At 38.0% G+C, this 13574-nt stretch overlaps 1 protein-coding gene across 2 annotated transcripts in view; it reads left to right on the top strand.

The window, feature by feature from the left end:
- Positions 1-13574, top strand: part of ELP1 (elongator acetyltransferase complex subunit 1) — a 75972-nt gene that overhangs the window by 45762 nt on the left and 16636 nt on the right. For both annotated transcript variants that reach the window (XM_077141326.1, XM_077141334.1), the window contains 4 exons: positions 738-861; positions 2309-2406; positions 4177-4378; positions 9283-9344. In XM_077141326.1, coding sequence (XP_076997441.1) covers positions 738-861; positions 2309-2406; positions 4177-4378; positions 9283-9344 — 486 coding nt within the window. The remainder of the gene's footprint in view (positions 1-737; positions 862-2308; positions 2407-4176; positions 4379-9282; positions 9345-13574) is intronic.

Raw genomic sequence — 13574 nt, 5'->3', positions numbered from 1 at the left:
TTACAAAAAGGAATATTTGATCCTTCATATTTCTCTGCTCAGAATCCTTCATGAGTTCCACACTGATTGAGATTGAGGTGGAGTCTTCCCAATAGGCCCCTCTTGCCACTATCCCTGCCCCTCCACCACCCAGGGACTGGCGTAGAGGGCCCTCGTGTGCTTCCATTCACACTGTGCTTACCCCTGCACGCCACAGGCTGTTCCTCTAGATTGCGAGTTTCCTCAGTATCAGGGTGGTTTCATTCTTGTCTATATTGGATCCTTACTAAAAGATTTGTTAAGCAAATATTTTCACTCACATTTATTCCCCACATCACATACCTGAACATTTAATTATTTACTGTCTTGTTTGTGTGTGTTTATCTTGTCTGCCCAGTGAAATTACATTAGGAAAAGAAAGCATATCTTCTTTAGGAGGGAAAAGAATTGCCTTGTGGGGCATGGCCCCAGTGATGGAGATGATAATTCATTATCATTTTACCTGTGTTTTAGCATTTGCTCTTTGCAAATGAAAACCAGGAAAAAGATAGTGCCTTGCACTTTTAGAAGAAACTCCGATGCGTTTGTTGAATATCTTTTAGATTGGATTTTTGATTTCCTTATTAGCCTATGAAATAAGTGGCTGTTGTGAGACTTACCTAAGAATTAGTCATTATGATTGAGTGAAAACTATTCAGTGCATATATTTGAAAGCGTTTTTGCCCAAACTTGTTCTCTTTATTTTCTTAATTTTTCAGGATCCTAAAGAGTATCTTCCATTTCTTAACATGCTTAAGAAGATGGAACCTAATTATCAGCGGTTTACTATAGACAAATACTTGAAACGGTATGAAAAAGCTATTGGCCACCTCAGCAAATGTGGTAAGTATGAGAATTAGTATGCTTTTTTCTGCTTATTTGTAACTAATCAGGCATAAATTAAAATACAGTGTCAGTTTAGACATAAGCTGTTTCCAGTCTCTAATCCTGAAAACCTTAACAAGTACATATGTACATCTGAAAATTTGAGTGCTTAGCAAATCACTTTAAAAAAAATTTTTTTTATTCAACAACATATAAACACAAACATTCTTACCATATGATCATTCCATTCTTGATATATAATCAGTAACTCACAGTATCATCACATAGTCATTTATTCATCATCATGATCATTCCTTAGAACATTTACATCAATTCAGAAAAAGAAATAAGGAAACAAAAAAAAATTCATACATACCATACCCCTTACCCCTCCCTTTGATTTATCACTAGCATTTCAGTCTACTAAATTTATTGTAACATTTGTTCCCTCTATTATTTATTTATTTTTAATCCATATGTTTTGCTCATCTTTCTGTACTGTAGATAAAAGAAGCATCAGACACAAGGTTCTCACAATCACACAGTCACATTGCAAAAGCTATATCGTTATACAATCATCTTCAGGAAACATGGCTATTGGAGCACAGCTCTATATTTTCAAGCAGTTCCCTCCGGCCCCTCCATTACACCTTAACTAAAAAGGTGATATCTATATAATGTGTAAGAATAACTTCCAGGATAACTTCTCGACTCTGTTTGGAATCTCTCAGCCGTTGACACCTTATTTTGTCTCAAGCAAATCACTTTTAATGAACTGGAGGAGTATCCTAGCTAAGAAAATAGAGCAGATCCTTTTTGGGCTAAAAATTGCTACCTTCTAAATTAACTTCAGTGTCTCAAAAACAAAATTGGTTTACAATTCACCTCTTCTCCTGGTGTTTGCAGCCACATGAGGGAAACCCTGGCTTGTCTGGAGTGAGTGGGGAGACCCACCACCCAGGGCCCTCAGAGACAGTAATTGGCAATGATGGAGTAGAACATCTACAGTGTCAGTGTGCTGCTTCCCCAGTTAACGTGGTCAGCTCAGCAGTTGTGATTCTTTCCTGAAACAGGGACAAGCAAGAATCACCTGGGGTGCTTGCTAAGCATTTGGCTGCCAGCTTCCCTGGAGAAACTGACTCAGCAGGTCTGGGCTAGGTCTCAGGAGTGTGTCATCTTTTAATAAGCAGCCCCAGGTGATTCTTAACAAGGAAGTTGAGAAAACATTGGATTGGATGGTTGTTGATCATGTATAAAGTAAAAGGAATCCTAATCAGTGTTTCTCATACCTCAGACTCTCCAGTGATGCTTGTTAAAAATTCACATTTTGGGGTTCCATCCTCATCTGGTGATGTAGGTCCTTAAAAGGTATCTTATTGGTTTTGCTTGGGGACCATTGGTATTAGTGAAAACCGCCATGCTTCCAAAGTTAAAGCCTATGTTTGTATGACTCTTACTCCTACAGGACCTGAGTACTTCCCAGAATGCTTAAACTTAATAAAAGATAAAAACTTGTATAATGAAGCTCTGAAGCTATACCCATCAAACTCACAGCAGTACAAGGTGTGTGGCATGTGAAATGATCTCTCCTGATTTGTGCATTAGTTGGAAAGGGGTGAGGAGTCTAATTCCATAACACTGTGCTTGGTTTCAAGGCTTATCTTAAAAAATGAATTAACCTTATCCTGACTTTCTTACCTGAGAGACTAGCCTTGTTCTGTTCTGAGGAAATTGCCCAAGTTAGAAACCTGGGAGTGAGAGTGCACAGGTAGTGAAGTGGTAGAATTCTTGCTGCCATGTGGGAGACCCAGGTTCGATTCCCATCCCAGGCAAAAAAAAAAAACTGCGGGTGTGTTTAAAGATACAGAATTGTCTTTGTGTGTGTATATATATATATAGGGAGACACACACACCGAAAAAAAAAAAAAAGGGAAAAAAGAAACCTCAGAGTTGTCTCTAATTTCTTATCTGGAATTCCATATGGGGTTGCTTGCTTCTATTCTGCCACCTCCTCCAGTCCATCCTCACTGCTTGCATAACCGGTCACTCTAAAAACAGCAGATCTTTCCTGCGTATTTCAAGATAAGCGGATAAGGCTTTTTTGTTTTGTCTGTTTATGCATTTATTGCGCTCTTCCTCCATGCCACTTGTCTTGCTTATGAATTAAATGTTCTGTATAATCCTCATAGCAGCTGATAGAGTATTGTACAGTTTATAGAGGCGGAAGCAATTTGTCTAAGGTCTCAGAACTATCGAGTAGCAGACCTGTGACACAAAGCCTGGGCTGTCTGACCACAGAGCCTATGTGTGCCATTAACCACTGCTCTTCCATGCTACTGTTACCACCACCACTCCCAATTTGTCCCCAGATTGCACATGTCTATTTATGATCCAGCCCTGCCTGCTTCTCTAGTGCCACTCTCTCTCATGTCATAGCTACTTCCACAAATACGCTGCCTCTGCTGTCTCTCTTCTTCTTCCTTTATCCCCATGTGCCGTCGGAACTCTCAAGGTCTCCTCCTCTCGAAAACCCTTCCTGGACTAGGCACCAGACTCTGTGCTCGCAGAGCAGTGTGTCCTTAGCTTGGGGTGGCATTTATCACACCCACGAGCAGGCTGCCGGTGTACTGACTTGCCATGCCCACCAGACTGTGGGTTCTTAGGGCAGGTCGTATTCTTCTCCATGGCTCTACCTAACCCAGAGCCCGGGGTGAATATTGTGTGGCCAGTGGCTGCCTCTGCTCTTCGTCTCCTGCTCCCTCCACTGCAGGCCCACTGTGCACCTTCCTACGGCCAAACTGCCTTCTGTGCCCTCTCCCTGGAGCAGTCAGCTAGATTCTTCACATGACCGATTCTTCTCACTCGTTCTACTCAAAGGTCACTTCTTCAGAGGATGGTTTCCTGACAGCCCTCTGGAATCACACCCCCGTTGCCCTCTGCCTTTGCCTTCCCACTGTCCAACATTGTGTCATAGCCCGTTCTGAGTTTCTAATCCATTCTGTTACCACAAAAACAGGAAGTTTGCTGCTGTGCTTATTGTTGTTTGGTTGGCTTCTGTTTTATTCTGTGCTTATTTTTCACATTGCTGTTTCCCACTGCCCAGAAGGTGCATATGTAATTATGTAATTACTTGTTTGTTATCATTAATTTTTTTGTTGAGTGGATAAATGGCACATCCCCTTTAAGGTGTTGAGTGAAAGAATAATTAACACAGGTTTTCATAAGTAATTCAATAGAGTTTCAAGTATAATGACTGAGGCAGCCTTCCTTGGAGCTTTAAAGAAACAATTGTTACTTTTCCTCACTGATTGGTCTCCTAATCTCCTGTCCCAGGACATCAGTATTGCTTATGGGGAACACCTGCTGCAGACGCACCTTGATGAGCTAGCTGGGCTTGTGTTTGCCCGCTGTGGAGCTCACGAGAGAGCCCTGGAGGCCTTCCTGATGTGTGGCAGCTGGCAGCAAGCCCTCTGCATGGCAGCCCAGCTTAACTTTACCCAAGACCAGCTGGCCGGCCTTGGCAGAACTTTGGCAGGTAAACTGTCATTTGTTTATCTACTTCTCTAAAAGTTTTTTCATTTCTTTTTTGTTTTGTTTTGTTTGGCAGTTTGCAGATAAATTGAGGGTAGCATATCTTGAGACAATCTAATACTCACTGGTAAAAATTAATTTAGGATGGTACATTAATTAGGACACAGGTTAAGCTACTACAGCAGAGTCCCCAAAATGCGATGTATAATAAAAAAATAAAGGCTGACAAGTCTCAACTGCCAGGATATTGCTGCTTCTCAGGGTCACTCAGAGGCCTGCCTTTGTGTGGCTGTGCCATCCCTGAGGCGTTGTCCTCATCTCAGTGGTTGCAGCTGGAACATCTCCATGTTGGTATTCCAGCCAGAGTCCTAGGAGAAACACCTTTAAGGTGGAAATGACCTAGAAGTTACACTATCACTTCCACTTGTGTCTCATGCACCAAAACATATATCAATGTCCACACCTTGTAAAGTATACCTGGGAGGCCATGTGCCCTGTAAGATAGTGGAGATGAATTTGGGGATAGAGCCATTCAGGTGCAGACAATAGATCTTTGGAAATGAAGTAGAAAAAGCAAATAAATAAGCAGTTGAAAAGCAAAGGCACTTTAGCTGCTTCATGATATAGGAGTTGCCTGAAGCAGAGAAGCAAGACTAGTACCTGTGTGGAGGAAAGGGTAAGGACTGGCTGTGGATAGAAGTGAAAGGGGATGCAGGGCTCTGGCCCTCTGAGCAGTGCTTGAAGAGCAGGAAGAAGCTGCAGGGAAGGAAACCTGTTTTGTCCCCATGCCAGAGAGGTGTCCATAACACTCTTTAAACTCTTGATGTCCTCTGTGGGAAGGAAATGCTGTTAGCATCACCAAGAGATGAGAGTTTATTAAGTCATGCCCAGCACTTATCCTCTAATTCATCGTTTTTCTCTTTTTCTACCTGATAACACATCTGGCTTAGTAATTCAAGCATCATATGGGTAACAAGACTGAGTCGTTTGCCACAGTAAGAAGATATGGTCGTCAGCAAACAGCAGCTGCTCTGAAACTCTGCTACTTTGGAATTTTATACTAAGCCAGACATCTTTTTGGTGGCCTTTCATGTGAGGCTTAAGTCTTTTGTGTAATATATTCTGGGACTCAGATCTCTGCTGTATCCTAGCCCGCGGCTTAAGAGCAATCGTGTCTCTTAACACAAAGTCAAGAAACAGCATAGCGTATTGGTTTGGCATTTGTGTTAAGGTTATCAACCTTCTCTGAAGAAGAGGTGATCATGGAGGAGGGGCCCGGGCCATGCCTGTAAGGACAGGTAGCCCCTGCCCCCCTATAATGTGTTCCCAGCAAGGATACCTGTCCCAACCTTTTATTTCCCATAAGGACTTTATGTATTGTCAAATTGTGCTCTAGAGAGACTGGAAGAGTGAAAACAAGGACACTTTCTGCCTTTTCCCCCATTGTTCCTAGCACTGTTCCTGGAATAAGTTGTGAGAAAATATCTGTTCATTCAGTGAATGCAGTGATTGCCATGTATATTATTTCATAGCTTTATTTCTTTAAAAATTATTTTCATTGTGTAAAAACTATACATGAACTCATTCATCTCTAATTTCTTTTATGTCTTCAGTGACCATAGCAATAATCTTTTCTTTTGGAATAAATAAATTATGTTACTTTGTTTTATTTAATATATATATTTTTTAAATTATAGAAAAGTTGAGAGAAAAGTATAATGAGCACCCATATTCCTTTACCAATTAATATTTTGCCCTATATTCTTTATTTTTTCTTTCTCCTCCCTCTCTTTCTAGATCGCACATACTTTTTTCTGAACCTTTTGTCAGTAAGTTGCAGACATCATATTTCAGCCCCAAATATGTAAGCATGCACCTCTTAAGATTGAAAGCTCTTATTTAAGCACAAAACAATGCATCATACCTGAGAAAATTAACAAGAATTCCATGAGATTGTCTACTGTTCAAATTTCAGTTTTCCCCAATTGCCAAAAACTTTTTTTAGCTGTTCCTGTCCCTTTCCTAAGAGCCATCAAGGGTTATATATTGCATTTGAGTGTGTCTATTTTAATCTGAAACAATCCCTCTGCCTTTTTTATCTCATGATATGACTTCTTTAAGAGTTCAGAAAAGCTGTCTTATAAGAAGTATTGCACTTGAAAAAATTCCAACACCCATATCTAACTAATAGTTGTTAAGAGCATGGTCTGTGAAGGCAGGCTGCCTGCCTTTAAATTCAGCCTCCCTTGTGTATTTTAACTTTAAGCAAGTTTCTTAACATCTTAGAGTAACTTTAAGCAAGTTACTTAACTCCCTAGAGTATTTGTCTTTAAGATGTCAATGATAGCAACAGTAGGGTTGTGGTAAGTATTAAATTAATTAAATGCGCATAAAGCTCTTAAAATAGTACCTGGAGCAGAATTAATACACAGTAAATGTTAACTGCTGTTATTACTTATTCCATGAGCCTTTTCCATGTTTACTCATGTATATATAAAGTATGTATACTATATATACATATAAATGTGTATATGTGTAATATATGGTAAAATCATAATATGTAGTCACATTTGCACTGAATTTTTAATTTTATTTAATATGGACTCATGTTTTTACATCGTCTTTCTATTTATGATTTATTGTTTATTGAGATGTTATTGTCCTCGAGGGCATTTAGGTTGTTTTAAATTGTTCTCCCTTATAAATATTGCTTTCAGGGCCTTGCTTGTTGTGTACAAGTGTATGTGTATATACTTAAGTAAATACTGACTGGTACATTTTTTCCCTTATCTCTTCCCCTACCTTGGTATGGTCACACAAAAAAAGGCAATTCTGAAAATATTCCAAATGATATCCTGTTACATTTATGTACATATCCTCCTTAATTATTTGCACTATTCTTTTTTCCTTGGGATTATAAAAATGGATTTAAGTATCACTTTCCTGGCATTTTCTGGTTATTAGATCTCTTCTATAAACCCTCTCAATTTCCTAGCTGAACTCTTTTTACTGATTCCTTATTAGGCTTTTAAATTATTCATTTTGGCTCCATTGTTCTTTCTGCTTTAGAAAAGTATGTTATTGATCGTTTATCCCATCTCATACACGGAATGAGGAGAGGTAAATCTGTTAGCTTTTCTTATATTCATTTCAACCATTGGTTTGCTGTTTGCCATGCCTTATGATGGAATACATCTAATTCTCCTGGATGCTTAAAAAAAGGGGTAGGAAGCAGGGATAGTGGCCAGAGATTTTCGAGAAACGTTAGACAATGGCGGCACTTAAGGTGCATATTTAACTTTGGCAGTTTGTACACATTCAGCAAAAGAAAGGAAAAATAAGTGTTTAAATAGTGGAGGTGATTTTAACTTTTTTTTCAGTGTTTCTCTTAGTGTGATTATCTCAGCTGGGCTGAGAGGGATTTTAGGATCTAAAGACACCATATGATACCCAGTATAAGCCAGCCACCTCCATTTAGTGCTCAGCCAAAGGAACAGCAATTCCTTTTGGAGGGAAAAATGGGTTGTTGAGAGATACCTTGTCAGTTTCCCATGTGTGTGCCCTTGTAAGCATTTTTCAAGACATTCTTTTTTTTAAATGCTATTTTATTGAGATATATTCATAAATCATCTGAAGTGTACAATTGGTTCACAATATCATCATATTTTGGGGCATTCATCACCACAATCAACTTTTGAATGCAGTTCAACAGTTTCTGGTACTTCCCTCTAACCACTCCAATACACCATAAACTAAAAAGATTATACATAAGTATACCTCCAGAATAACCTCTCCATTATGTTTGAAATCTCTCGCTGCTAAAGCTTTATTGTGTCTCATTTCTCTCTTCCCTCTTCGGTCAAGAAGGCTTTCTCACTTCCACAATTCTAGGTCCAGACTCATCCCCAGAAGTCATGTCCTACGTGGCCAGGGAGATTTACACCCCTGGAAGTCACGTCCCACATAGAGGGAGGGCAAGTTGGCTTCAAGAAAGGCCACATCTGGGCCACAGAAGAGGTTTTCTGGGGCTGAGCCTTAGGCCGAATTGTATGTAGAGTTAGCCACTCCTTTGCAGGAAGAAGTTTCATAAGGACAAACTCCAGGATTGAGGGCTTTGCCTATTAAATTGGTAGTCCCCAATGCTTGTGAAAATATCAGGAGTTCCCCAGGTGGGAAAATTTAATATTTCCACATTTTTCTCCAATCCCTCAAGGGGACTTTGCAAATACTTTTTATTTTCTGCCTACGTCACTCTGGGATGTATTGTGGTGTCACACGAACCTGTATAAACCAACGAGATCTCACTCCTTATTCAAGCTTCCATGTAATTATGGTGTTCTAATAAACTGACCATACAAGTTAAGTTAGATAGTGTGCTACCAAAAGTATACATTTTGCATCAAATGAACATCTCTTCCTTTAGTTTCACACAGAAGTTGAAGTTTAAAGTGCAATAAGTATAATCCTTTACCTTTTAGTCTGTATCCTTAGATTTTTCAAAACATTCTTGACTATATGTGATTTTCACCTTATATGCTAAATTTAGATTCTAGCTCCTACTTAAGACTCCATGGTATGTATTCCTATCCCCTCGCAGAAATTCACATCAGTAGTTTGATACATAATAAAGGCATATTAAAGAACAGTAAAGACAATCTGCTTACTTTTGTTTTACCCATTGCTTCACATGCATTCTTTACTGTGGGATTTTACTGTCTTTTATTAGCACGTGGAACAGTTTTAAGGAGCACTTTTGAAAATGCTGTTTAAAAGCAGTTTAATTTGGATATAGTCTTTAGAGTTTGGTCTTCAATTTATAATTTTTATGTATCAGCAAAAGAGAACTATTTCAACTTGGGTTCTGGAAAATCCTAGTCTTAAGTCAAATGCTTGTTGTTATCTCTGCAGGGAAGCTAGTGGAGCAGAGGAAGCACAGTGAGGCCGCCACGGTTTTGGAGCAGTACGCCCAGGTAGACTCCGTTCCTCCCCACTGAAACCTTCTCTTAGGAAGAGGCAAGGACTTCTCAGTTGTACCTTTCTGATCATGAAGTTAGTTAACGAAACTGTGGGTAATCATTAAGCCAAGAGCTATTTTTACCTTGATGATGTTTCATCTTGCTGGCTTGACTTGGAAATCTGAATTCAAAATATCTCAAATTAATTGGAAGCTCTGTGAGGTACCACTTTCTATGTACCAGTAGTTTGATCTTGGTAGAAAGCCAAATTAAGTATCAAGGTAGTTGAACTTTTTATGTTAACTTTCCAGAGGAGAAGCAGTGAGGAAAGGCCATTATAAAACAAAGCAATTGAACTATAGTCACCTTTTTTGGCATTTAGACCCACTCTTTTTACTGGAAATGTCTCTTTTAACCTCAGGCAGTTTGAAGGGTTCCAGGTTTCCAGCAGTCATGAGGATAAATTCCTATACAAGGTTTTGATAGAATCCTAAGATTTATTACAAAAATGATAAAACTATACTGGCACAGGCCTTTCATTAACAGGACACAGATATAGATACTTGGCATCAGGTATTATCACTTTCTAGAGTTTTGGCCACAGAGGAGAGGGCATTTCTTACAGTTGCTAATGGGCATCTGTGGTACATTTGTATAACATAATTATGCTTTTTAAAAAGTCACTTTTTTATACAATAAGGATGAGTAAAAGAAGATAACTAAAATTTTATATCTTTAAATCCTGGAAAGAAAATAGGTTGGGTTATTGAGCTATAAACATCAATGAATAAAGCATGATCGAATGGATAAAGAGATTAAGGTAGAGAGAAATAACACCTAACATTATCAGTTGAATGAATAAGATGCCACTATTTTTTTGCTTTGTAAATGAAGATGAATTATATGTGTATATCATGTGTAATTCACATAAAGCAAAACGTACAAATTTTAAATGAATTACAAAATTTAAATGAATGGATGAGATTTGACAAATGTTTATGGTCATGTAACCACTACCACATGACATTGAACATTTCTAATTTCCCCTGGTTTCCTTTTTATAGTCAATCTTCCCCATCCACTCCCTGTCCCTGATCACCATTGATCTGATTTCTGTCACTACAGTTTTGCTTTTTCTAAAATTTCATATAGTGGAAACATATGCTATGAAGTCTTCTGTGTCTTGACTTTATTCACTCAATACTATTTTTGAGATTCATCCATGTTATAGCATGTGTTCGTCTATTTTTTATTGTTGAATAGTGTGCCATTAGAGGAATAAAGTACAGTTTGTTGATCCATTCACCAGGTAATGTACCTTTAGATTGCTTTCAATTTGGGTGATATGAATACAGCAGCTGTGAACTCTCTAGTACAAGTCTATGTGGAGACAAATATCTTCATTTTACTTGGGTAAATAACTAGAATTGAGCATGTTGGATCACACAGTTAGTGGATGTTTACATTTATAAGCAGCTGCAGATCTTCTCTACAGTGAAGGTACTATTTTATGTTTCCATCCGTGGTGTGTGGGTGTCTGTTCACAACACTGTGTATTATTTATCTATGGCTGTGTAACAAAATACCTCAAAACTTGGCAGCTTGAAACAGCAAATCTCAGTTATCACACCCTTTCTGTGGGTCAGGAATCTGGTTGTAGCTTAGCAAGGGCCTCTGGCTCAGGGTCTCTACATGGCTGAAGTCAAGTTGCAGCCAGGTCAGGAGTCATCACTATATTTGTTTTGATCAATATGTTTGTTTTGTTTTTGTTTTTTTACCTTCCAGTTTTTTGTTGCTGCTATGTAGAAGTATAGTTATGTAATTGTTTTTTTTATATTAACCTTGTTAAGCTCATATTATTTCTGAGAACTTTCAAGTAGATTATCTAAGATTTCTCACGTTAATGAGCCTAGTTCTGTGAATAAAGACATTTTTACATTTTCTTTCCAATTTGTATGCCTGTTACCAGCCTTGTTGCATTAACTAGAACTTCCAGTGCACCCTTGAATAGAAGTGGTAACGGTTGACATCCTTGCCCTTTTTCTGACATTTAGGAGAAAAAATTCAGTCTTTCACTGCCAAGCATGACATTTGTTATTGTTATTGTTATTGTTTCAAATAGATGCTCCCATTGTAGGTTTAGCAGACTACAGCCTATGGGCCAAATCTAGCCTGCCATCTGTTTTTATAAATAAAATTTTATTGAAACACAGCCATGCTCATTCATTTAATATATTAGACTTTTGTCTGCTTTTGAACTATTGGAGTGTAGTTGCAGAATCGAAACAGAGACATTCTAGCCCACAAAGCCTAAAATATTTATTTACTAGCCTTTTACTGAAAAAATTTGCCAACTCCTTTCCTCACAGGTTGAGAAAATTCCCTTCTTTTCCTGGTTCTGTGAGTTGTTTTTGTTCTGATCATGAATAGGTGTTGAATTTTGTCAAATTAATTTTCTATCAAACATGATTTTTCTTATATATGGTGTTCTAGTTTGCTAGCTGCCAGAATGCAATATACCAGAGACAGGATGGCTTTTTAAAAAGGGGAGTTTAGTAAGTTGCTAGTTTACAGTTCTAAGGCCGAGAAAATGTCCCGATGAAAACAAGTCTATAGAAATGTCCAATCAAAAGCATCCAGGGAAAGATACCTTGGTTCAAGAAGGCCTATGAAATTCACGGTTTCTTTCTCAAGTGGAAGGGCACATGGTGAACACAGTCAGAGTTTTTCTCTCAGCTGGAAGGGCACGTGGCGAACACGGCATCATCTGCTAACTTTCTCTCCTGGCTTCTGGTTTCATGAAGCTCCCTGGGAGGCGTTTTCCTTCTTCATCTCCAAAGGTTGCTGGCTCATGGACTCTCTGCTTTGTGGTACTGCTCTCTCTGAATCTCCCATTCTCCAGAATGTCTCTCTTTTAAAGGACTCCAATAAACCAATCAGACCCACCCAAATGGGTGGAGACATGTCGTCACCTAATCCAGTTTATTAACAACCACTCTTGACTAAATCACATGATCCAGAGAGCTGATCTAATTACATTTTCATACATACAATGTTGAATAGGGATTATTCTACCTTTATGAAATGGGATTTTGATTAAAACATGGCTTTTCTAGGGGGCATACATCCTTTTAAACCAGCACATATGGTGAATTACACTGATTGGTTTTCAAATGTTTAACCAACCTTGCATCCCCAAGTTAAGGACATTTGTACTGTCCTTTTCCTATATTGGAGGATTCAATATGGTAGTTTTCTTAAGGATGTTTGTGTTTATGTTCATGAGGGATATTAGTTTGTAGTTTTTTTTTTTATCCTTTATGTCTTTGTCAAGTTTTGGTATAAAGATCATTCTGGTCTTATAAAATGAGTTGGAAAGTATTCTTTACTCTTTCTAGAAGAGTTTGTGTAGTATTGGTATTTTTCTTTAAATACTTAGTAGAATTTACCAGTAAAGCCATCTAGACCTGGAGTTTTTTACAGTTTTACACTACAAATTCAATTTCTTGAGTAGAAGTAAAGCTGTTCAAGGTGTCTGTTTCTTCTTGAGTCAGTGTTGGTAGTTTGTATCTTTTAAGAATTTTGTCCATTTCATCTAAATTGTCAGATTTATTGGCATCAAGTTGTTCTTAGTGTTTCTTTATCCTTTCAGTGTCTCTAGGGTCTGTAGTGATGTCCTGTCTTTCATGCTTGAGATTGGTATTTGTGGTTTCTAGGTTTTTTCCCAGGGACCTTGAGCAATCTGGGCAGAGTTTTATTAACTTTGGTGATGTTTTAAAAGAATAAGCTGTTTGGTGGTTTTTCTCTTCATTTTTTTATTGTTGTTAGTTTCTCTTATCTTTATTAATACTACTTATTGCTTGCTTTAGGTTAAATTTTTTCTTTTTTTCTACTTTCTTAAGATGAAGGCTTAAATCATTGATTTAAGTTCTTTCTTCCTTTGCAATTTAAGGATATGATGCCATAAATTTCCCCCAAGTATTGATTTAGCTGCATCCCACATATTTTGACATGTTATATCTTCATTTTCTAATTTTCCATGTGATCTCTTCATTGACCCATGGGTTATTTAGAAGTGTGTTATTTAATTCGCAAATATTTGGAAATTTTTCCAGCCATCTTTCTATCATTGATTTCTAGTTTAATTCTACTGTGATTAGTTTTAGTTCTCTTGTTGTATGGACCAGAATATGGTCTATTTAGAGGATGTTGTGTTTGCACTTGAAAAGGATATGTTGTCTGTTA

Source organism: Tamandua tetradactyla, chromosome 2 (genome assembly GCF_023851605.1).
Source record: "Tamandua tetradactyla isolate mTamTet1 chromosome 2, mTamTet1.pri, whole genome shotgun sequence".
Classification (NCBI taxonomy): domain Eukaryota; kingdom Metazoa; phylum Chordata; class Mammalia; order Pilosa; family Myrmecophagidae; genus Tamandua; species Tamandua tetradactyla.
This window is presented reverse-complemented; position numbering and strand designations above follow the sequence as displayed.